Source organism: Manis pentadactyla, chromosome 7, assembly GCF_030020395.1.
Source record: "Manis pentadactyla isolate mManPen7 chromosome 7, mManPen7.hap1, whole genome shotgun sequence".
In the NCBI taxonomy this organism is placed as follows: domain Eukaryota; kingdom Metazoa; phylum Chordata; class Mammalia; order Pholidota; family Manidae; genus Manis; species Manis pentadactyla.
The window spans coordinates 67,808,173-67,834,356 of NC_080025.1; the positions used below are offsets into that span (position 1 = coordinate 67,808,173).

At 33.1% G+C, this 26,184-nt stretch overlaps 1 protein-coding gene across 4 annotated transcripts in view; it reads right to left on the minus strand.

The window, feature by feature from the left end:
- SEMA3A (semaphorin 3A) overlaps positions 1-26,184 on the minus strand; it is a 467,315-nt gene that overhangs the window by 58,141 nt on the left and 382,990 nt on the right. For all 4 annotated transcript variants that reach the window (XM_057504463.1, XM_057504465.1, XM_057504464.1 and 1 more), the window contains one exon: positions 20,976-21,095. In XM_057504463.1, the coding sequence (XP_057360446.1) occupies positions 20,976-21,095 (120 nt within the window). The remainder of the gene's footprint in view (positions 1-20,975; positions 21,096-26,184) is intronic.

The following is a 26,184-nucleotide window of genomic DNA, read 5'->3' on the forward strand; positions in this document are numbered from 1 at the left end:
CTGTCTTCTTACAAGACCTGTCTTCTTGAAACCATTTTTCACAATCAACACTTCACAATTTTGCCAATGTGTATTTCTAAATACACCCTCCATTTTATTGATGGTTTTCTATTGGCTAAACAATTAAACTCAGACTCAGACTCCTTTAAATGCATTCAAGGTCTTCACCACCCAGGCCCATAGATAACTATAAGCACATCTCCCACTGCAGTTCCCCCAGTACCATCCTCTTATTACTCTGGATTCCCAGAACTTTCATTCTTAAATGATTTTACTTATGCAAACCCTCTGTGAAGAATCATGCCAATTTTTCAAGATCCTTTACCCTTTTCAAATACCTTCCAGAAATTCCTTCTTTAAATTCTTCAGGTGGAAATTTATCTTCTGTGTTTCCACAGTATTTTGTTTAAATTTTAGTTGAATAGATAGACCTTCCCACCTGCCCTAGATTATTCCTTACAGTGATACACCATGTTTCTTCATGAAGTTCTTTTGAGACAGGGTTTTGTCATTATTTTCAAATCCTCTCTACTTCTTTGAACAGTATATTACACTTCTAAGATACTTGCTAACTTGAACTCAGCAGAATCCTATTCTGTTTACATAATTATTGCCATAAGAGTTTGTAAACTGTCTTCACATAGATGACAGTGTAACTGTACAATACTTAAGAGGCTGTCACAGTATTTGGTTTAGCTCTATCACTTACTAACCATATGACTGTGAATGAATTATTTAACATATCTGTCTCATCATAAGTGAGAATGTGGAGATGTTATAAAAATCAAATGACCTAACAAAGCTAACACACATCGACCTAGAACAACATACTATCATGAAATATGAACTGTGTTCATTGTTATACCACAGTTGGTTACGTCTGCTTCATTGTTCAATCATATAGTCATATGCTATTCACCAGAATATCATTTAAGAGTAGCATTGAAGTCAACAAAAAACAAGTATCTTTTTTAAAAATGAGAGTGGAAGATGAAGGGCAGAAGCAGAGAGCAAATCAGAGCCCCTTTTGTCACATCAGGTGGCCATAATGAAAGAAGAAATACGTCAGATACTAAAAAGATCAGTAGCAACATTGTTCTCAACACTGACTTAGATAAGAAACATGTATCTAAAAGATTCAAAATAAAGTTTTACTCTCACTGCCAGGGCTTGAATAGCTTCATGCTTATCAAACAAAACTAGGTGTGCTATAGTATTTATAGGTGTTTCCTTGAATTCTGTCAAATTATACCAACAGTATAGTCATCATGTTTGCAATTTAAAATTGTTTTTTAATTACAATAAGTATAAGTAAGATTATATGGGTGTGTATAACCATTATAAGATAATTAAAACTGTTTTTGGCTATTAAATAAGAGAATATAAAAATACAAAAAGGAAATACTTGGAGGTACACCACTCAATGGTGGCTGCCTGTTTTCTTTTCCAGTAATTTTTTTTGGTTAAATCTTAACCAATTTGACTCCTGATTTTCAGGCTTTTTTCTATGCCTGAGCAGCACTTTTTGGCTGGTTTTGACCAATAGCTCACTATATGATTCATTTCCACACCTGCTTCTCCTAGCACCTCATCTTTCTCAAGGTCCCTTATTTATTAGAGTTACTCAACTCAGAAATCTGGGGTTAGTCTTGATTTCTCCTTCCTCTCCATCAGTATTTTATCAACCATCAAGTTTTACTTTCACCTTGCTTGTCAATTTATTTCATATCTATCTTTATCTTTCATGTCTTAATTTAGGTCTTTAAATTTTTTCCACTTTTCTATAGCTTTTTGAGTTTCTTGTCATCAGTCTCACCTTCCTGTATTTTTTCTTTCACATAATGCCAATGGTGAATTCATCAATATTCAATTTGTTTGTGCCAACCCATTGTTTAACATCCTCCTTCATACAGGTTTTGGTGGGAGTGTAAAGTGATTTGGCAGTTTTTTATAAACTAAAGATGTGCCTACCCTATGATCCAGCCATTCTATTCCTAGCTATTTGAGAGAAATGAAGGCATAGTTCTACAAGACTTGAACAAGAACGATTATAGCACTTTACGAAGCCCAGAGATGTATAAATAGGAAAAAGGATAACACAATATGGTATGTACATACAATTAACAGCTACTCAGAAATAAAAAAGAACAAATTGCTGATATATCTAATGATATGGATGAATTTCAAAAACATTACAACTGAGTATGTATTGAATAATTCTATTTATATGAGTTTTTATAACAGGCAAGAGTAAATAAGTTATCGAGGAAAATTCAGAACAGTGGGCTCCCTTCTGGGCAATGGTATAGGGACTGACTGAGAAAACTTCCTGGAAGTTCCATAAGTTGATAGGTGTCTGGTTTACAGAATTATCATTTGTCAAAATTCACCAAATAGTACACTTAAATTAGTGCACTTCAGTGTATACAAATTTTATGTAAATAGAAAAAAATACTTAACAAATATTAAACTCATCATCAGTCATATGAGAAAGGTATGCTGATTTCTAAAATCTACTCTGAATTCAGTTGGTGGAGAGGAATTGATGGATCAATATGTGATAAATTATAAATTGTAAATTTATAGAATCTAGGTGGGGGTCAAGGGTATATCATTATAAATAATTCTGTCATATTTTCTGCAAATTTTTCATTAAAAAACTACTTCTATGACTCCAGAAACAAAATGTAGTATGTTTTTCTTATCTTTCAGCAAAGGTGAGCTTAGATACATACATATATATATGTATATGGATTGAGATAAAATTAAGAAAATACAGTGTGTAAATACATTATTATTATGGGTGATGAAATTATTTATTTTTTTCCCCAAAACTTATCTTTGTGGCTCAACCTTAAATTCAAACTGCAGCAATACCATGAAATTTAAACAATATAATTGAGCCTGAGCTCCAAGCATCACTTAGATTTTCAGAGATGCAAATTTGGTATGATGAACTTTTCAATATACAGTTAGTTTCCTGTATCTAGGTAGCATGCATGTTCTTTTTACTTAAATGTTGTAGTCATTGATATCATTTCAAACAAGAATATTTTCATAATGTAATTGCTTTCATATTGCAGAATTATGTTTGGAGTGTAAACTGGCAGTAACTACTTTGTGTGCAGTGTTTTAAAGAAAATACATTTTCTTGTGTTTTGGTTTTGCTGATTGATTCATTTGTATCAAGTATATGTTACAATCATTTCTCTATTTTTGTGAATTTCTGCTAAATTCAAAGAACATTTTATGGAAAGTGACTGAAGTATTAATCAAATTTTATTAAGTGGATATATCACAAGTTCATATAACTATTTTGTTCTTATTGTTTATGATTTTGTATTTATCTATCAAAATATAGTCTATGTTTCCACTCTCTTATCTTGTAAGTATAGGATCTATTTTTATTGATTGGTTATGAACGAAGCAATTCATCAATATTTCAGAAAATGATATGTTTATGTATCCTATTCATATATATTAGAGTGACTTTTTCCATTGCAGATTTGGGAGTTGCCTATGATGTCCTGCTATTCACAAGAATACTGAATATAATGATTTAGAGGTCCAATTCATGCTAAATATGGGTTAATTTATTTTGATGTCTTTAGAATTAACATAGTTACTTCAACTATAATGCTTTTAGGCATTTCTCCAATTTTTGACTATTTACTTCCTCTTAGGGAAGCTGCAATACTTTCAGATGCTTCCTTGTATTAGATCCTAAATAAATAAACTCATACTATAAATACACTCACCCATCATTCTAAACCTTCCTTTTATAATTTACATTATTATGTTTCAAAATTATGTCAAGTATAACTACTGGATGACTAGATTAGAAGATTTGTTATTTGAGAAGATCAGACAGAATTTCATGAAGGAAAGATCTCCAGGAAGAATTTTTTTATTACCTCATAATGGTTATGCATGTGCACATGCACACATGCACATCATATATAATACACATATTCTTACAGGTAATCATTTAGATATTGATTCTGATTACATTAAAAAAACATCAGGGAATTAATACAGTTTCTTCCCAGGGAATTTCTATAAAATTGAAAAGGGTTGGGAAAAGTTAATTATCCTCTTTTTTGTCATTACAGGAGATGTCAACATGAAGAGAAATAAATTTAATGGAATACACATAATATAAACTCTGCTTTCTAAAAAATCATGCTATCAATGGAGAACATGTTCATAAATTTTGCATACAATACAAATTAAAAATAAATTTTAGGCCTGGATGTAGGAAATTAAGGCAGCTAACTTTCATTTCCTATATCCAAAGAAAATAGAACTTTCTATTTAGAGAAGTCATTGCTCTGTGATAACGCGTAATTTGTGTGATCTTACTTAATCAGATGACTTCACCCTAAAACTTTCTCTTAAAGAGAAAGTTGGTAGAGGTTCAAGAAATATGGTATTTCCTAACTCACCTCATTTTAAATTAGAGCATGTTTTTCTTCCCTTTGCCAGAAAATTCATCAATTTTTTTTAGACAGTGTGCTTACTCTGCTTTATTAAATAAGATGAAAAAAAGTGCAGTTAAGTGTGTGTGATTTATTTTTTAAAGTTTCAATGCTTAAACAAGAAGCTAAAAAAATCATTACACCAAAGAGAGATATAGTACAGGCATGATATAAATCTCTCTGAGAAGGAAGAAAAACACACCAGTACCTCCTTTCAACCTTTTCTTCAATCCACAGTCATATCTCAGTCATTGGTAATGTTTAAAGTAAGGAAAACTATATAATTTTAAGATGCACTTCACAGAAATAAATACATCTTTTTGAAAAATAATTATATAATGAAAATGAGGAAACAACTCTCAGACTTTGGGAAAATGTCTGCAAAAGACACATCTCACAAAGAACTGTTATCTACAATATACAAAGAACCTTTAAAACTCAGTAACAAGAAAACAAAACAACTTGGTTAAAAAAATGGGCCACAGACCTTAACAGACATCTCACCAAGGAAGATATGCAGGTGGCAAATAAGATAGAAAAGATACTCAGCATCAGATGTCATTAGGAAAATGCAAATTAAAACAATGAGATACCACTACATACCTATCAGAATGGCCAAAATCCAGAACACTGAGAACACTAGATGCTGGGGAGAATGTAGAGCAACAAGAACCATTTGTTGCTGGTGGGAATTCCAATGGTGCAGCAACTTTGGAAGACAGTTGGGTGGCTTCTTATACAACTCAACATACTCTTACCATATGGCCCAGCAATCATACTCTTTGTATTTACCCAAGAAGCTGGAAAGTAACAACATAAAACCACACACTGATGTTTACAGCCATTTTATTCAAAACTGCCACAACTTTGAAGCCACCAAAATATGCTTCAGGATGCAAATGGATAATAAACTGAGGTATGTCTAAAAATGGAGTATTATTACTCAATGAGCTATCAAGCCACGAAAACACATGCAGGAAACTTAAATGCATATTAGTAAGTGAGAGAAGCCAATCTAAAGGGGCTACATACTGTGTGATTTCAACTAAATGACATTATGGAAAAGGCAAAACTATGGAGACAGTAAAAAGATCAGTGAGTGCCAGGTGTTAGGGGGAGTGCCAGGGGTAGGTAGTAGGGGGGAATGAAGAGGTTGAACACACAGGAGTTTTATGTCAGTGAACCTACTCTGTGGGGATACATGTAATTATATATTTGGCAAAACCTGTAAAAGGCACAACACCAAGAGTGAACCCAAATGTCAACTATGGACTTTGGATGATAATGATGTGTCAGTGTAGGTTCACCAACTGTAACAAATGTACCAGTGTATGTATGGGGTGCTGATGATGGGGAAGCTACACGTGTGTGAGGGGAGTAGGGTGACATGGCAAATCTCTGTACCTCGCTCTCTGTTTGCTTTGAAGCTAACTAAAACTGTGCTAAAAAATGAAGTCTGTTATTAGAAAAATAATTGTAACAACATATTACCTAAATAAATAGTGTTTTTCTATGCATTTACTTGGGATTCAACTCTTTCTTCTTTATCATGTTAAGAACACTTTCTTCTACTCCTAGCTAATGCTTATCCAGACATGTCATTTATCTTATTTTTCAACATTAAACAAGATAAAGCATATATTTTATTTTTAAAACATGAAGGTAATGAATTAAGAGATTTCTTATTACTGAATCAGCCTGTAATATTAGAACTGATTTCATACAGTTATTTGTGATTTGGGTACTCATAAATGTATTTATATTTATTTCTACTTTTCGTTATTGTCTGATATTGTTATTGGTAATACCGTAGCTCCATGCGACTTGAATGACTTGAAACCTTTTTGTCCTGTGTATGCTCTGAGACATTTCTTAAAGACAGTTCATACAATTTCCTCACCCACTTATTTGATACATGGTTCAAAGTGAAACTGACAGATTGAAATTTTGGCCTAAAACAAAACAAATAAAACCACAGCGCAACACAAAAACAAAAGCAAATATATGTAACACCAATTTAATTGTTTTGTATTAAATTACCTTAAAACCTTTGTGTATAATCAATTTCTGCTGAATTATTTTCTCTGAAAAGCATCTCAATGTTTGCAGATGGCAAAGCTAGTATTTGTGAATTCTAGTGATAGTTTTATTCAGAAAAATGTCAATTTTCATATAATCGTAAATTTATTTTGCTAGAAAATGTCTACATAATCTTGAAAAAAGTTTTTACGCTGTTAAAGCCCTCATTCAAGGACTGCACCAGCACGGGGCTTTTTCTCTGAGTTGCATCTGATTAGGCCCTTGAGTTCTACTAGAGAAAAGGGAGTATCTATAAGAACGTGGCCTGATTCTTAAAATAAAGTAATGACTTAGGGACCAGGGAAGATTTAGGTCAATTTTTATTTGACACAGACCTTGGCAACTCCTTATTAACATGAATGCTATTATAGATAGAAACTAATTATCCTGGTTGCAACACCAGCACAGTTTCATCATTTCTATCATCCTTTAGTCAGAAAATGTTTGCAAAAATGCTGAAAATTCAGGATCCCTTCAAGGAAGGAAAACATGTTTGACTGTGATATAATTAGCAGCTTCTATGGCTTTTGTTCTTAAAGACAACAATAGTTTGATTCTTGAAAGTGTCTAATTATATGGGGAAGGAAATTCAAGGCAGAAAAGAAAATAATTTATAGCATAGTTTTCCAAGTAATTAGAATTTGCAGAAAACAATTCTTATTACACACCCTGTTTAATTCTGCAAGATCTTCTTATCCCTTAAGAAATAATCATTCAAATTTTATGTTAGCTCACTATTTTTTGTACTTTCCTAATCACAATGTATTGAAAATAAACAATTACTATTTTAAGAAAAAAGCTTTCCACTTACTTTGAGGGTCTTTTCTTTGTTAGGATTACATCTATGTGAATTGAACAGCGAGAAAGTTGTTAGTTACATTAACACAAAATTTGGAGAGTTTTTTATGTTGGAAAGACTATAATATATATAATCATATCATAGCCCTATAATTTAAAATTTAAGGTTGTAATACAAAATTTAAACTTGTAACACAAGATGTATAATTTCTGGTTTTGTATTTGGGTTTTATTCTTTTTCTTTGCACTAAAAATCGACCTAGTTTGTCTTTATTGGAAACTTTGGACAAAAAGATGTTTACAGGGAAATAGTTAACACATGTTTTAAATACTATGTTGCTGTTTCATCATCCAATTTATTTAAAATATTGTTAGTCCTAGTCTAGCTATAGTGAAAGTTAATTCATGTTAACCTATTCTGAAAACAACTTTATTTTTAAGTACCTGAGGCTTCTTTGAATCATAAAAGGTACCACTTCTGCCACAATTTTAAGAATAATTCTTAACACTTAGCAGGATATGTAGTTGTGGGAGACTTGCTGGGCTATCCTAAAGGTGCTAGTAATCTGACAGTAGTAATCTGCCACTGTCTCAGCAGAATGATTTAAGCAAGCAGGGTAAGATGGGTCTTAGTCTTACACAGAGGTTTTATCAGTGATTGTTGCTTGAAATTCCGACCAACCTGTTCAAAGGATGCATTTACATAGGGTCGGCATCTCCCCGGTTTAAATGGAAGCAAAAGTCTCTAATTTAAGAAGGCAATATTAGAACAGCACAGTTTGGATTAGACCACATCATGAGCACTGAATTGAGCCTAAATAATGAACACATACACACACACACATATTTTCATCTACTCAAGTAGAATGTAACCAAACCATTGTGTCTCCATGTCTCTTCCTTAATAATCAAAGATGTAAAATATTTTGTAGTTTAGTCCTTCTCAAATTTTAATGTAGGATCTTGATAGAGTACAGATTCTGATTCAGTAGGTCTGCCTGACAACCTCCAGGAGGTGCCTGTGCTGCTAGTCCAAGGCCCAAACACTAAGTAGCAAGGGTTTATATCAGCTAAATTTTCAGTGATTTGATGTATGCATAAATAACACAATTTATTCTATGAACCACTGTAGGGCAGAATTCTTTAACTTTGGCCAATTTTTGCTTTTTAAAAAGTATGTGCCTTCATTTTCCAAAGTTTATATCTAACTCAATAAATATTTCTTACCTGTAAAATCTTTAGCAAAGAACAGAAATATGCAAATTTAAAAAATGAAAAATACTAAAATGAACATGTTAGAGAAGAGAGTTCAGAAGACACAGGTTTAATCTCAGTTTTCACTCAATAGCAGGTTATTACTAAGCTCTTATAGATTATTTAATTTTATTATTTGCAATTTTCTATTTTACAGGTTTTCTGGGAAGATGAAGTGATCTTATAGGAAGCACTTTGAAGAGTACAAAACCCTATATGAATATATAGGATTTTCATTGTTTATGATTATTTCAATTATTTCTTTATGAAGGACAATTTTTTGAATCATTGCTGTAATTATTAAAGTTTCAAAAATTCAGTATAATAACAGTAAATCCCACTGCATTTATAGAGGATACAATTTAAAATTGCTGCTGATGCTTAATATCAATTTTTGGTAAACTGTTCAATGCAGGCACTCCACTCACCCTATTCCTTTTTTTTTTCTTCAATTCTTTCCTGTTGTTTCTGCTTTAAGAATGAGAACATATTTTGAGTGATAATATAGAGTTATTCCCAAAGATAGTCAATCAAGAAGACTAATATCTAAAGCAATTTGATACTTTCAACTTAATTTTTAATAAGGGGTTTGTCTGATTTTAATTTAATAACACTAAGAAATGGTTTCTAAAGTTTTTAACATAAGATTAAGTTTTATTTTCTAGTGGATCTACTACTTCTACATTTTCCTATGAAATAAGCATTAAAATACACACAGAACCATTATCTGAATAGTTAAAAACACCAATGGAAAGTAGATATCCCCATGTCTTTAATATCCCTCAAGATATTGCTAGGCCAAAATATGCTCACAGATTATCTATAAATAGAAAGGCAAATAAAAACACATGACAATGCATCTTACATATTTTTACAATAAATCCCCCCAAAATCGAGAAATTACTATACTTTTGTTAATGATAGAAATGGAAGGCAGTATAAGTATTGATATGTGAAAATTCTACAGCAGTGTGTTAAATCACCAGAACAATAAAATTACTTAAGAAAACTATTCGGAACACATATTTTTTAAATCTCCCATCCAACCATTGCTTTAAGTAATAATTGAACTAGAAATAAAGTCTTAAAAATGAACTTTTTTTACCCTTAGAAAAACCTGTATCAAGAACCATGATTATTATTAATGATTGATTCATTGTTTTTTGTGTGTTTTTAAAAGCTTAGAGATGAGCTGAAGACACCTTATTCACTTATTTACTGGAAAACAGCTCGGAATATCTACTGCTATTGAACTTCTACTAAACTCCCTAGATATAAAAGAACACTGTTCTTGGTTTCTGTCCACTCCATAACTATTTCTCTTCTTACCTCTTTTTTTGTCCCATTATTTTTAGGATGACTTCTCATCACAATTTCTTTATGATTAATAATGCATGCCATTAAAATAACATCTAAAAATCTACAATCATACTATCTACAGGTTTTCTGCTTCCCATCTTTCTCTCAAAACTTAAAAATAAATGGTTTGTAATTTCTTGTTTTCTTGAATTCTATTATATACCTATTCTCTAGTAGAAGACTGTAGATAAATGGACAAAAGATAGTCTCCTCTGTAAGTTGTCATATCTTGCTGTCATTTTATAGTGAAAGCCTCAGACAGTCAGTGGTTCTGATATTGAGTTAAAGCCTGAAACTGACTATGAAAAAATGCATGTTTCATTAAAAGAAAAATGAATGCTATTTCCTCCCTTAGTTTATGGAGTAATCAATGGTTTTAAGATATTAAGACATCTTAGAAACACATGCATATGATCTCATAGATGTGCTAAGACTTCTAGGGTTTTCCATATGATAAGAAGTTCTGTAAGTTTTATTCTGGAGGGCAGAGATTTCTTTCTGCTCTGTTTCCATAACAATTTTTGGTATCCAGGGAGTGCCAAAACAGAAGTGCCCAGACTAATATACTGGTAGCTAGCCAGTCACTATGCTATTAGTGATCTAGGAGGACTTAGGGAATTGCAGGGGAAAAAGGAGAGACTAACATTCTATGTGAGTAACTGGGGTGACTGATAAACTTGTAATACTGTTGAATGAGATGAGACAAGACTAGTCTTGGGAAAACTAAAAATACTCATTGCAAAACAAAATAAATACATTGATAAACTAATTAAATTGGACAGTTTAATCTCTGCCTACAAGTGATCTATTCTTAACTTCCCATTAATAATGTTGCTATTTTACCTCTATCATATTACATAGAATTGTTTTTACTGACAACCATATGGTCAGATATAAAATGGCAATGAGTATTCTCAGGAATTAATGTATGTTCCAATAACATTTTGCAATGCTCAGAAATTGTGGGAAAATTCTCTAATATATATCATATTTAATTTACATCACAAACTTCAGGGGTTTAGACCAATAGGAGAATTTATGGTACAGTTTGGGGATTTTTGTTTCAGGTTGTGATGTTATAAATTTTACTATAGTGATAGATGTTGTTTGTTATGGTTGAATGATAATGACAAATCTACTCAGAAAGTTATTATTAACCATTAGAAATTACTCTTTTCTGTTCTCTTTTCACTCCTCCCTGCATTTCATCTTTCTTTGCAGACTCCACCTAAACAATGGACAGATTTGTTTTTCAAACACCATTCTGTCCTCTTTATTACTATCTGTTTCCTATCCTAAAAACATGTAATAGTTCCAAGTAATCAATCATAATAGCAATGACTTATTGAGCTTCCTCAGATGCATTGATGTGGATCAGAGGAAGTTTCACTTTGTTATTATTATCAGAATATTCTTTACTAACTCACTAGTGTCATCTGTTGCTAACAAAACTGTGATCTTTCTGAGGACAAACATTAAGTATTCATGAGTGACTTATAGGCAGCATTGATAAATGGAGTTGCAGCATATTTATACAACATGACAAAATAAATCAAGTAATAAATTTAGTAGAGATTTTTGCAAATCTTCATTACCTGGCTACTTTCTGCTTTGGCTGCCTCAATACCAAATATCTGTGTGGCACCACATCAAAGCTGGACTCCTTAAAAGTCTGCCATTATTTTTCTATTTCCTGCTACCATGTTTCTAGCTCCAGCCAGTCTTTGCAATGGTCTTCTGCAAGTGTTCTCACTCAGGAATTAGAAATGAACAAGGAAAGCAATAAAAGCTCCAGTTTGGGGGAAAAAAGTAGAAAATTAGTTCCTGTGTTAAGATTCGTAAGACACAATTATCTCAAGGTCTTTCAAAGATTTTCCTATAATTTTATTGTATTTTTCTTAAAATATAATTTTCTTAATTTGAGCACTGATTGGCTGACCAGAGTTGGCTATGACTATTTTGATATCTATGAAAATATGATTTTTCTTTTCCATTTAAAGGACATTAATGAAAATAAGAGAGAAGTCAGTCATTAACCTTCTTATGATAAACAGCAGTACCCCACTGCTTCACTAATTTCATTTTGATCAAAATATTTGATATGACTACTGCAAACACAAGCAAGCCATTGATCAAAGATGTCCTGTACCTTTTTGGTTCATCCCAGCCAAGTTTTAAAATTTGAATTTAATATGACTAGATTTCCCTTTAACTCATCCAAAAATGAGTAAGGTTTTATGGTAAGCCACAGGTTTTGTTTCCTTTCAGAATTCTCTTATTTTTGTTAGACTTACAAAATTGTTCTCTCACTGTGTACAACATAGCTGCTTTTTGTTAATTAATTCTTAAATGTGCTTAGAGAACACATTTGACAAACAAACACTAACTCTATGGATGTTAAGGAATGAAGTGGTAGTTATCAGTTTGATATCAGCTTTGGGGTTAGTCAACTTTTAGGATTACTGAGATTAAAGATTACTGAATTGTAAGTGGGTAATCACATGATATATAAGCCCCAAACACAACTCTTTACTGGCTGTAACTTAAATCTATTATATGCAAAGCAGAAAAGGCAGTGGGGATCGCAAACGCAAATGAAATCTGCTGTCACGATTGTCTGGTTACACTTTCATGTTAGAATTTACAAATGTATAAATGGGATAGCTCTCTCTTTGATACTGAAAGTCTAGCATATTTATAAATTAGAATAAAATGAGCAAAAGAAATTATTTAGATTTACATGGATTTAGACAGATTTATAAACATATTGAAGAGACACATTTTTGATTGGACCCTTATGTTACCAGCCTACATAAAATTCAAAAATAGTTATAATTTAGCAAATTATCAAGCAAAATAATAAAAACTGTACTTCTGTTGAATTAAAAAATGTATACTCATGGTAATTTATAAAATTGTATTAATACATTGTAATTAATTTTCAAATGCATGTTTTTATGTTTGAATCAATTTAATTTAAAGTAATAACAGTATCAAATGTATAATGGTACAGTTCAAAATGCAGAATTTATGTGAAGATTCAAAAGTGCCCCTCGAAGTTGCTCGCTGAAAGCAGGCTGTGGGAAGCGGCGGGCAAGATGAAGGGGCTTTGATTTTCTCTTAAAATCAAAACTGAGTTCTTAAATTGTATAGTAACACAAACATTTCTAACTTGAAAATGTGTCTTTTAAGTGCATCTACACATGCTTAAATATTCCTTACTGATATAATCAGGAAAACAATTTAAAGCCCCTTTTTCCTGAAAAATATTTTGCAATTTAAATTTGTTGATATATGAAGTTTAGAGCATTTCCATGCCTTTTGGTCATGTCTAAGTAACTTAGTAACAAGTATGTAACTAAGCTCATAAAAAATCCTTTTCCTTTTCATGGAAGCAAAGTATAGTATATTTAACTTTTATCAAAATCTACAGACATCATTAGGAAAGAAATCCCATATATACAGACTTAGTCTGAGGAAAGGGCACATATCACTGTCACTCATTTATCTTGTTTTCCTTAAGTACTCTAGTATCTTCTTAAAAATTATATTGGAAAAACTTTAGGATAGAATTAACCTAACAATTACATTATATAAATGGTGAGTATTGCACTTACTAGAGCTAAGTTAACACTTAGAAAAATACATTTATTGAAATTTAGGCCTTGGTTCATCATTTCATTGTTTCATCTGCTGATTTTGTTAAGCTTAATTGTTTTTTGATTAAAAATTTTTCTTACTATTTCAATACTAAAGCTAAATATTTTATATATTCTTGATATACTAAATGCCCCCTATAACGGCAGTACTGAACTAAACAAAACAAAACAGCCCGAGAACAGATTAAGAAAGGCACACATAACCTGCAGACTGCCCACTGTACTACTTTGTCAAATTCGCATTATGTGTCACGTATAGAGCTGGGATACAAATGACAGTGGCAGCCGTGGGTATCATGAGCATTTACCACGTTACCCAACACTGTTCTTAATGTCCTATCTGGTCTGTTTCATGCATCCTCAGGAAAAAAAACTGTAAGATGTATTAACCTTATTTTATACATCATAAATAGGAGATGAAAGTAAGTAAATTACCCCCAAAGTCATACACATAGTATATGGAGGATCTGGGACATAAACTGATGGAATTTAACTCCAGAGCCTATGAAGCAGATGCACTGAAGAGTTTCTTATTTTGTGTGCTTGAGAATATAAGGCAAAGTGGAAAGCCCTGTGATGAATACAAACACACATCTACGTGCTCTTGAGATTCAAAGATGGGAAAGATTTAAATCCTTTGGGAGAATGGCATGGCTAAATGAGAAAGACAGTAAATTTGAGGACAACTGACTCCATTTAATATGAGTATGTTAGTGTTTCATATTGGAGAGGTAATTTTGGATTCGATGACAAAGGACTTGACAGGACGTGAAGTCTGGATTCAATTCACTTGTAAATTGAGAGACAAAAATGATTTTTGAATGGGAAAGTATTGTGATAACCATCAGAGCTGTATTTAGGGAGACACCTGTCAGTGGTATCTAAAAAGGAAAAATATATATGGCTACTGTGTTAGGTCATCAACAAAATTAAGCATAAACAATAATTCACTGACTAAAACAAAGTTTAATCATCAAAAACTGCATGCAGAGTTTTTTTGTCCTAAGCTTGCAGACATCATTTCTTGGCATCATTATCTAATTTGATATTTGTCAAAATAAATAGCAGAATATATATTCTCATGAATCCATTTCTTTTTGACTCCAGATTACTTTTATTGGTCACCTGAAGAGGACACCTCATAAAACAGTTGGGGTAGATATATGAACAAACACTTTATCTACTGATAAAGGCAAATTACTTCATAACTATTTTCACTTAGCTATTATTGTATTAGCGTTCAAGACAATGTAGGTAAAAATTTCCGTTCTGAAAGCTTATGAAATTTTCCACTATGAAGTCATTTGTATCAAGCATACATTGAAAAACACTGTAAAGTTATTCCTTGCCCTCAGAGCGATTACACCGTCACAAGGGCTTTCTGTTGTTTTGTTGTTGGTCAAAACTATCCACATCGTTAAAATTCGACAGCGTTGCTTGCCTGTCATTCAGCTTTATCTGGCTAAAGTCCTCTAATTCCCCAGCCCCTGCTGTTGGGGTGCTCTAGGCTCATCACACTTAACCTCTGCCTAGGCTTCTCAGAAAAGAATTTGTTTCAGTCCATTCAGAGTTTCAATAGTCGAGCAAGCCACACGCAACCGCACACTGGTCTTTTACCCTGAGCACACTAATCTGATTGTTTTTCCACTCTACAAACTCTGGGTCAACAATCAAGCTGCCGCCAGAAACTAATTAATTTGCAAACAGGCCTCTGTTTTCACAGAGGGAAAGCTTTTGAGAGCCATGTCGGAGAGGCCAGTCACACCATGGTTACACGTATTGTCATGGCATCCACTTCTCTGGGTAAATCTCTTGCTTGATGTCACTGCACACATGAACCCAGATTACCCAGTCAGAAGCAAATCCCTATTGGGGCCCACCAAGCTCTGAATGCAGAGGCTCTAGAAGAGGAAATTGGTATAGACAGGCTCTGTATTCATTAAACTGATGGTGAGACTAGAGAGAAAATGTTAAGACCCAAGAGGAAAAAGGGAGCTGGTTTTAATTTTAACAATTTTCTCAGACACTGTCTTGTATTTATACATTTTCACCGATTTTAACTTAAAAGGTAGGATGCCCTTAAGTAAATGTAATAATACCATTAAATGCTATTTTGTTACTCACCATTCAACTACAAATTCTAAAATAAGTGGTTCAAAATTTGTTACTAATATGCCATAATGGAGGGCAGTACTATTTAGCCCATCACTAAAAAATGTTAAAATTGTATATCCTAACAATTTTATTCAGGCACATTTTCTAAGAGGCTTGAAACAAAATAAAATTACCTTCCAAACATTGCCACTAATGAATTAATTTTTATTCCTAAGTTTTATTTATTTTTTCCTCATTACTGCAATATAATTTCAAACAAAACCAGTTAAAAGTGATTATGTTCCTTAGACAATATGTGACATAGAAAAGAGGTCCTCTAAAAGAACGTCAAGTGAAGGCATACTGTGGTAACTTAGTATCGTTTCTGGAAAAAGAGGCATGTTAAGGGAGTTTATTAAATTTGTGATCATTTAGAAAGCAGAATAATTTCAAGGTATATATTTATTTTTCAAAGGGATTACATTTCTGGGTGGTGTGAGTTCATCAGACTGAAAATTTTTCTGAGTCGTAGACTCATGAGAAAAAGACCCAGGTAACTGCTAGACTGTGCTTAGGTATAGGGAGGAATAATTATTTTAAACTATTACATATTCACATTTCAATATAATTTCAGCAAAAATGACCAAAAATATATTACCATTTTTTTTGTGGCTCAGACTGATAACTCAGAATGGTAATTAATGAATACAAAGTATAATTCATAGAAGATGTAATTCAAAAGTTAAAAATATTGCATCCTTTTGCTTCTTTTATAGGCTATGAAAACCAAGTAGACATTTGTGGTTGCCAAAAGGTCACTCAACATCTATAATACTTATCTGCTCCTATAACCATAAAATAAGCTTCCAGAGTGTTTTTTTCCCAGGTCAGCAAAATATTACTAACTTATATAAGCCCGAGAAATGATTCAAAATGGCATCATTAAGAAGTCTGACATGCTAAACCAGATAATTTATTTTACTTATAAAATATCCAACTGGATACTCTGACATAATTTGTATACCTTTAAAGAAGGTGGAGTTAAAACAGTGCATCAAAAGAATTGTACAAGTGATTTGAGATTAGGTATCTGGTACCATGTAATATTAATTCTGTGCTGTCATGGTTTATTTATGGTTACATTTCTTGGTTCTACTTTTATTCAAATATATCTTGTGGAGAAATTTGAATCTTCAGAGAACATGAAATATCCTAGTGCATGACCACAGAGGAAACTATGCTGATTCCAACAAGGGCAGGCCAGCCTGGGATGAGTGTAACAAGTGAGAGGAAGTGGAATTATGGCTCGCATGCCATTTCAATTACAGAAAACAGCAAGTGGGTTGGTCTATCCACAGGCACGATCCTTTTAGGAAATTCCACTAAAAGAAAACAGGTCTTCCTGAAATGAGTGGGAAGGCCTCACACTCTGGGCAGCGTAATTACGTCTGTTTGTGTCTGCTGGGCCTTGGATCTCTCAAAGATCCATGCGGTTTCATATATTACCCCGGACTTTGATTGCCCTTTCACCCGGACTCAAATGTAATCACTCACAGAGTCTGACAAAACTTCCTAAGCACGCTCCACCCAATGGAAGTGGGATAAAGGATACAGAGAGTATTCACATTTATTAAGTGCTAACTATATGCCAATCACTCACTTAGTACTCTTTACACATTGTCATGTAGTCATTGTTTTCCACAACTGTAAGAGATAAGTAGTATAATCCCACTAAAAGCAAAGTCAAAAGTCAAGGTGAAACTTTGTCCAACTTTAAAGACTTTCCTCCATATCATATAGTAATATCCCAATATTAGTCCAAGACATAAACAATATCAAATAGAAAAACAAACTGGGTTAGCCCTCCATCTGCCCTACTGAATGTCTAATATGTACAATAACTCAGTAATAAGTATTATTTACATACTAAATGTTAAGAAATCATTAGTATAACAGCAGCATAAACTCTTTTGTTTCCCTGCTATAAATATACAGAGAACAACTTCACCTAATGTCGCCTAGTTAAGCTGACATTGGCATTGAAGTTTAAAACAATATTGGGAAACTATATGAAGCAGAAGAAAAAAAAAGTACTGAATTTGGGCAAAACATGTCAAACAAAAGCAGTACATTTTCTTAAATTGAAAGCTGTTCCAACATCTAGCAACCTTAAACTAAGGGCTAGTATAAATGATGATTTTTTTTAAAAAGGAGGTATTAAAAAAAAGAAAACAGATTCCATCTCTCATGTTTCTTCATCTGAAAGTTTTACTCATTCCTAATATTTGTTAAAATGAAACTGAATCTAAGCCTTTATTGACAGTATTATAAAAATGTTAGTTTTAGTGAGTAATTATGAAAATAGTGAATCTCATTAAAGAATCAAGATATTTCAAGATCCAATTCTAGACAAACTGTTTTGTTTTTTTAATTTTCTTTAGCAGGAACAAAAAAGTCATCTAAAACAGGCCAATTGATTCTTCCAAATAATTGAATTCGTTTGAATTGATTTGAGAAAAGAAAAGTCAGTCCTGTTCCAAAATGAATTTTAATAGCCCGGAAGACCTTTCAAAAAGTACCTTGCAAATATTTATTACTTTGGGCAGCACACACGATTGCACAGTCTATGCTGATGCCTCAAGACTCATTTATTTTATGCATGAATATGTAAACATGTTTCCCATTTTACTCTGGAATGGTATTTAATTTCATGGGGCTTGTGATTCACACAGTCCCGTGGCTCTGTCTCAAATGTGTCTGCGTCCTCCATCCTGCAGCAGCTCTGGTTTCTGCACCCTGTCAAATGTAACCTTTGTGCTAATTTGGTAAAATCAGTTCTCACGTTTAGTGCTGAGAGACTGATAACTGAATTCTCAAATGAACTGCACATTTGCAGAGATGAAGTACAGAGCTGTGGACAATGACTGTTTTCCCACAGTGTAAATTCTTCAGACTCAGCTGTCAACATGTGAGTGTACAGCACAAAAGCAGCTTTAACTTGATGACTTTTTTCCTCCAAGGCCATAAAAATGAAATGGATACTATACTCTCCTTGATGTTATTCCATCTTCTAATGAGATTTTTCTTTCTCATGGACAGTGAAAGCCTGTATGCCCTCCAGAGCTCTTCATAGATCAAAGTCTCCTACTTGCTGAATAAAAAAACAAACATTTTCCCTCCGACATAAATATTTCAGTTTGAGAACAGACCAGATAGCAATGTTGAAAGAGGTTTTTCCCATTAATTTTGATTCCATACAAAGCCCATGTTTGACAATAGAGAATATTCCAAAATGTTGGATTTTGGAGTTTGGTTCTTTTATAGTTTTACACAGATAGCCTTATCATAATCTCAGTATTTTTTCTTTTTGTTGATGAGGCCTCTAATTTCTCAGATGGTCACCTAGGTACCACTACCCCTCCTCTACCCCCAGGGATGGGTATTTGACTCTACGTCCAGTCCCTTTGGGTCGCCACAGTGCCTGTATTCAGTCATGAATGATCTTAGCCATCATGAGGAAGTGATGTCAAAATTATTTTATTGGAAACTTGGGATAGCAAGGAATCAGGGAAGCTGAGCTCTTTAAAGAGAACAGGCTCATAAACAGTGGCAAATACTGCAGGAGAGAACGTCCAAATGGAGATGGATACAAAGGTATAGGAAGTCATCAGTGACATTTGGAGGAGCAGTTTTGTGGGATCAAAATCAGATTGAAAGGTGCTGAAGGAGGTGAAAATGTTGAGGAAACAAGTTCTTAATCAGGTTATGGACTTAGACATATAGGGACTCTTTAGCAAACCATGATTAAAAGAAGAGTTTGGTTAGGGTAGATGAGCAAGTTTTCAGGTCAGAAGAAGCAATCAGTGTTAAAAAAAGAGATAAAGAAAGCAAAAGAAATGCAACTTGGGTAAACTTATGAAGAACATCAATACAACTGAGAACAAAGGCAGAAGGGTCAAACAGAGAAGGTAAGAGGCATACCATTCTCATTAATACATGAAAAATAAAAGGATGATCAGAAATGCTGCAGGAAGGAAGAGAAACTGATCGAGGTAATTTGAGGTATGTTTCATGTTTTGAGTAGTCCTTTAAAAGAATGTAACACATGATCACAATTTATGTTCTCCTGAAGTTTCAGTGAGATTCAGAAGCAGAATTGTGATTTTTTTCTAACGAACCAATGAAAGACAGAGGTGACAACATTTGGATACTCCCAGAAGGGCAGGAAGAAAAAGTGTGGCAGAGGTTCAAAGAATGAGATACTCAACCATCTTACTGAGAATATAGATGGACTGTAAGCCATGAACTTCATCCTTATTAGTGAGGCATATAAAACCAGGAAAAAGCTAACGGATGAGAGATTGGTGCCTGGGCAGCTTTATTTTATAAGATTTAAGGCAGAGAAAATTATTTAATAATAAAAAACAACCATGATAATACTGTAAGGACCATTATAAAAATCTTTGATGAATGTGTAATTTTTAAAAATCTACATATAGAAGAATATATAAGGGTTACTTGGTTCAAAATCTAAATGAAAATAGTGTTTATTTGTTTTAGGCATAATAAATTTTGTACATTTTCTCCGATACTAAATTTATTTATATGCTAAGAGAAAGGGAGTAAAAAAATATCTATTTGATCAAACAGTGAATCCAGTGCCTAAAGTTCAGGAAAGTGGATTCTTGTTCCAAATCCTCTACTACTGGGTTAGATGTAATTTTAGACAAAATATTACCCTTAATTTCCTTACCAATAAAATAGGAGAGGATGTTAGGAAAATTAAAGCAGAATCAAATGAAATGATATAGAAAGTGCTTTGAAATTTGAAACAGTTCCAATGTAATGTTATTAGCACTACAACTTTCTTAAACGTTCAGTAAACTTATATGATGCTCTCTAGGAAATAGGAGAGGTGTGGAGGAAAAAAAAATCCTACAAAATGAGATATGTAGTGGTATCCCTGTAAGACAAGATTGGTAAATCATGTTATCTTTTTCCACTGCCTCCCTTCCGTAGCTCCAGCCAGATCTATTTCTTTCCATAGTTAACAACTGAGAAATTTCCATTTTGGCACAAAGAAAATATTTTCCTGAATTTTTAATCTCTCTTTTCACTTTTGCTCCACTTTCTCACACCCACAGTCATGACGTCACCATCGTGAGTTTAACTGTGCACTAAATCTTAAGTCCTACTGTTTGTATTTACAAGGAAAGTTGCATAACATGCTTGTGTTCTTGCATGTACCACCTACCATTGAGCCACCTGGAATCATGCTGCTCTGTCCTTATTGGATGGTGATGCCCAAGAGTTCGGAAGATAGCAAAGTCTCGCCCCATAAAATCAGCTGCTGTTCCAGAGTACAATTCTCCATCTGTGTTGTGACAAAATAAAACCACACACATTACTTTAATCCAATTAAGGCAAGAAAAATAAAGCCGACAAAATACACGTTTCAGGTCAAGACTATGCTAAAAAGAAAACAAATGCTTTTTGCACCATTACGTGAAGTTACGTATTTTTATCCTATGTTTTTGTTGAAGGGAGTATTTTATAAAGTGGTCATTCACTGATTAAGTATCTTACTACTCATTTAGTACTAACTTTGAAAAACTGAGTAAAATATGATTCAGTGGACATTACTAAAACATAAAATTTTATTCTTTCCACTATGTCCAGAGACAAACTTAAAGTACAAAATGCAAGCTATATTTATCACATTGTTTTATAGGTGTAAAGGTACTGTGGTTCTAATATACTTATATATTAGGGTAAAGTATCAATGTAATATCTTGCTGAAAGTTTTTATTTTAATGAAAATTAAGTTTCTAATATATTTCCTTTTTAATGGGACCAGAATTAGTGAGATTTTGCTTAAATTTAGGAAGGACAACTATTTCTCTTGACCAAATTTTTTCTTGCTTTTTATTTTTAACATACCAAGTGGGAGAAATGTTCTAACTTGAGGTAATCTTTCCTACAGTCCAAAAATAAGTCCACTACATAGTGTCAGATGCAAAAGGAATGTGTTGAAAGAGGAGGAGATTTTGACAAACACAGGTAATAATCACTACAGCTCAAGATTCTGTTATGTTTTGACTCATTCCTACTTAAGCTGAATTAACTCTAGGTCAGAGTTTGTTAATGGAGGGATCACAACCAGCAGGTTAGAATGAAAAGGAAAAGAAAAAAGGGAGGAGAAAGAGATGGTAATATTTGCTGAAATACCATTCTGTGCTTTCTGGGCAGTCAGGTACTGGCTTAACACCTTCAAATTATTTCACGTAGCTCGGTCAATAGCCCCATGACGTAAATGTTATCCCTGTTTTACAGTTCAAGAAATCCATGGTTGCTCAGCTAGTGACTCGACAAGTCAAGGTGAAGGTTGAAACTCATGCCTGTTTAATCCCAGACCTCATGCACTAAACCATAACCACCTTTCAGTAAACTGAAGGTTGCAAAAATTTCATTTTCTTTCCTTAAACACAAAGTGCTTCATATTATTTCATCCAGAGAACACATTATTGCCTGCTCACTTTTAGGGAATTATCATCAAAACAACATAAAAATACAAAATTTTCTCCAAATAATCTACCATGATGATGGTAAAACAAGGATCTGGTTGATCATTTGGATAAATTAGTGTCTCTCAATTCACTGGTGTGGAAAACATGAAAAAAATTAAACATTTGTTTAACACTGTCATTCTCGAAGAATTTCAGGATTTACTAGGTACATTGAAAACTTGGTCTATTTTCAGTTAAAAATGCCTTTGGGAAAATCTTCTTAATCTCACTGATCTGGTTCTTTACACCATTAATTCGCATTTGCAAATAGGGCTTTGTAATAAAAGCCCTATTTGCTCTTATTACAAAAGAAAGAAAATTCTTTCTTTACACCCTTCTCACTTGCAAATAGGGCTTTGTAATAAAAATAGCCATTCTCCATGGTCCAACCAAAACTGATTCCTTGGGTAGACCCTGTGGTCTTCTGAGGTGTTTGTGGTGCACTAGGCTGTGGCAAGCCTCCCACACAGGGAGCGGCACTAAGAACCCCAAGGGGGTGACATCAAGTCTTAATAGAAATACACCTTACCTCAAGGAGTATGTAAATACTGATCAGTTATTTTGGATTGTTGTGAATCAAGACAAATACAAATGATGGTTTGACAATATATTAAGTACAAACCACTAGCTAAATGAATGGTACTCACACAACATCCTAAACTGTCTTACGGTTTCTTTGGGATTCAAGGCTCCTTGTGTTCTCTTCACTTAATTAAATAGCAAGTTCAAATCTAACCTGCTCTCCCCATAATATGCTTCAATGATATGTTATCTGCCAACAAGGTAAAGAAATAACCTGTTTCTAAAAGCCCAAAATTGCTACGAATAAGCTATCTATGAGTTTCAAAGGTACTCTGAAGTATTTAAATTCCTATTGCCTCCCTAATTAACCTATATATAAGCAGTATAACAATATTAAGGTACAAATTTCATCTTCTTACAAATAATTGACAAATATGATGAATTTTTAAACTTCAGGTGAATTGTTTTTCTTGATCAGTGTGAATAGGAGGGTGTTAGCTAAAAATGTGTTGTGAAAGCAGCCTAAAATGTTCATGTCAATTTTAAATATTTTCATGTTGCAACACCTGTCATTTGATACTGTGTGTCTCTTTATCTTGAAAAATCAAAGGTATTGAATTATTAGTTGAACCTGATTACCTGCTCAACCACATGGTAGATGATAAAAATCCAGAAAGGTGAAAACAGAATAGGCAGGAAGTGGAAACTGAACAATTTCATATTAGAGTGTAGTCAGAAAGGCCATGCTCAATAGGAGATGTGATCAGAAATGGAAAAGTAATGAATGACATTAATTTTTTCATTTAGCTTCCTTTAATGTAACATCCATAATTATGGTTGCTATTATACATAAACTATTTTCAAGAGTTTTAATTACAAAAATAGCAACCAAAGAAACTGTTATTTGAATATAGATAAATGTTTTCTTACTCATTTGTTTAGTTGTAGCATAATTTACACTTTTTTAAATCCACTCCTGCATGAGGAAGGCAAAGGCAGAATGACTGATTTTGTTTCTCTTTTAAAAACAGATAGGTAGTTCATTCAGAGAAAGTAGACTTCTTCAGTAGTAGAGTTATTGACTTAATTTACTACTAAAAACAGAAAATTAAAGAATCGACTTAGAAACCAGAAGAAGGTTGCAGTTTAGGCACCAGTTGTCTCTAGTCATAGGAAACTACTTCCCACCCAAATATTATTTTTAGAGTCAGTGTTATTTCTGTGAGCTGGAGGGAACCAGATGATTAGGTGGCCATGAAGTGTACATTCTCATATTGTCAATGCTCAACATCAGTATCTATTCCTTTACATCAGGACTTAGAGCAGATTCTTACCAGTGATGACTGCTCCAGAAATTGGATGACATATTTATTTGACCCAAATCTGTAGGTATAAAACATCCTATTCTTGCATTTTCACTTAGATACATAATATCAACAAAGAGAACATTTTATTTCATATATATATGTATATACTTGCGCACTTCCACCATGTATTCAAGACTTCTTACATTCTGTGGTTATCTGAAATGACCTAACGATATCTGAATATAAGAAATTTACTATACTACAGTTGGCTTATTTTTGGAGAACAAATACATTTATCAAAACGCCTACTTGTAAAATACCTTTTGTAATTTTTAAGTCAGTTATGAAGTTATCAAATTGTATGTTGATTCTTGGGCAAAGTATAAAATTCCAGTTTTCTGACTCTAAATATAAGAACTTGAAAATCTGAAGTAGTGTATTATTAGGTAAATGTTATCCTACAATGACTCAAATACATACGATTTAAATTCACATAGTTAAGATACACACCTTTGGGGTTCCATATATACTAAGTTACTCGTGAGAGAAAATAAGACATTTGTCCAATTTTATTATTGATGGTAGAATAATATATTCAAGGAGTTGTTATACCTACCAAAAAGTGGCTGTGGATACTCTGTCCAACAGTTTTTAAGTCTCTTTGGAAAGAATACCATACAGGCAGACTGATGTCTCAAAATAATACATCAGACTAAGATAAATTACAGCTGACAGATATAACTAACAATCTAGAAATTGTCACATACGAAAGCTGCTTTTGAGTACACTGCCATTTTTTCTTAACTGTCTTGTAAAGAAAGCATTCTTTACTGAGATAAACAAAAAGTTTAGAGAATTTCCACATGGTAGAGTTACCCGAGCAGCATGCGTTAACACAAGTTCACATGTACTCTGGATTTTTTGTTCACAGCTCAAAATCAAGAAAAAATGTGGCTTAGATCAGTTAATGTATTGGATTACAATTCCTGAGAAGGGTGTGGTAAGGAGAAATAGAAGGTGAAAAAAACATTTCCTTATGAAATCACAGTATTACTAACACAGGTGTAAAGTGTGACATGGATGTGAGCAAAACTCAAACAAACCTAAAGATCAAGCCACTATGCTGTTAACACCTTAAGTAAATTCCACTCCCAGAGTAGTAGAGTAATTAGAAACAGAGGAAAAAAATCTCTTTCTCTTTTTCTTTCTCATACACATACACATACACCACACATGGCATGAATTCAATCCATTTCTTGAGATTGGAACAATGTCAGAATAAGTTTACATTTTTATATTTATTGAGCACCCTCTCTGTATCAATAGAATATAATATGCTGGCTTTGTTACTTATGTTGGCTTTTTAAAACTAACATTTTTAAGTAATTAATATGTACACATGTACAAAATTTAAAATATACAATTTATAAGGTACCAAATCTGTCTTCCAGCCTCTGTACAACCACTGTTATGTTTTTTTATTTCTACTTTCACAGATAATCCAGAAATACATTGGCACGCAAATGTAATATGCTATTACTTAATTCTCACGACAAACTAGTGGAATTAGCACGGCCTTGCCATTTTATATACAAATAAACTGAGGATCTGGGAACTTCAAATAATTTTCTCAATTATAGTTAATTAATTTAGGGAGTACCTCATTTGCTCCAACACCAAGTGAGAGTGTATTCTGGTGTCAAATTATGTTCTTTCCTAAGGCAAGGCAGAATTCTAGCCTGGGGAAATAAACTGTAGCTAACAGTCCCAGACCCTTGAACTAGATCCCAATAATCTCTCTTCCTTATGGAATATTTCTAAATTATTAGCATTGCAATGCCTGGAGAAGACTTCAATGAGGAAATAAAACTGCTTTCAAGTTGACTATTCCTTTTATGTCATGAAAATGGGAGATCATATTTGGTTAGTACAGAAAACACATGGTTTTATTCTTTTGTGGTGTTCACACCGATATGTATTCCAAGCAGGAGAGCAATTGCCCTTTTTAATGCAGAATATTTCGACAAAGTCATAAAAATATTTACAGATGGATGAAATACAAAATATA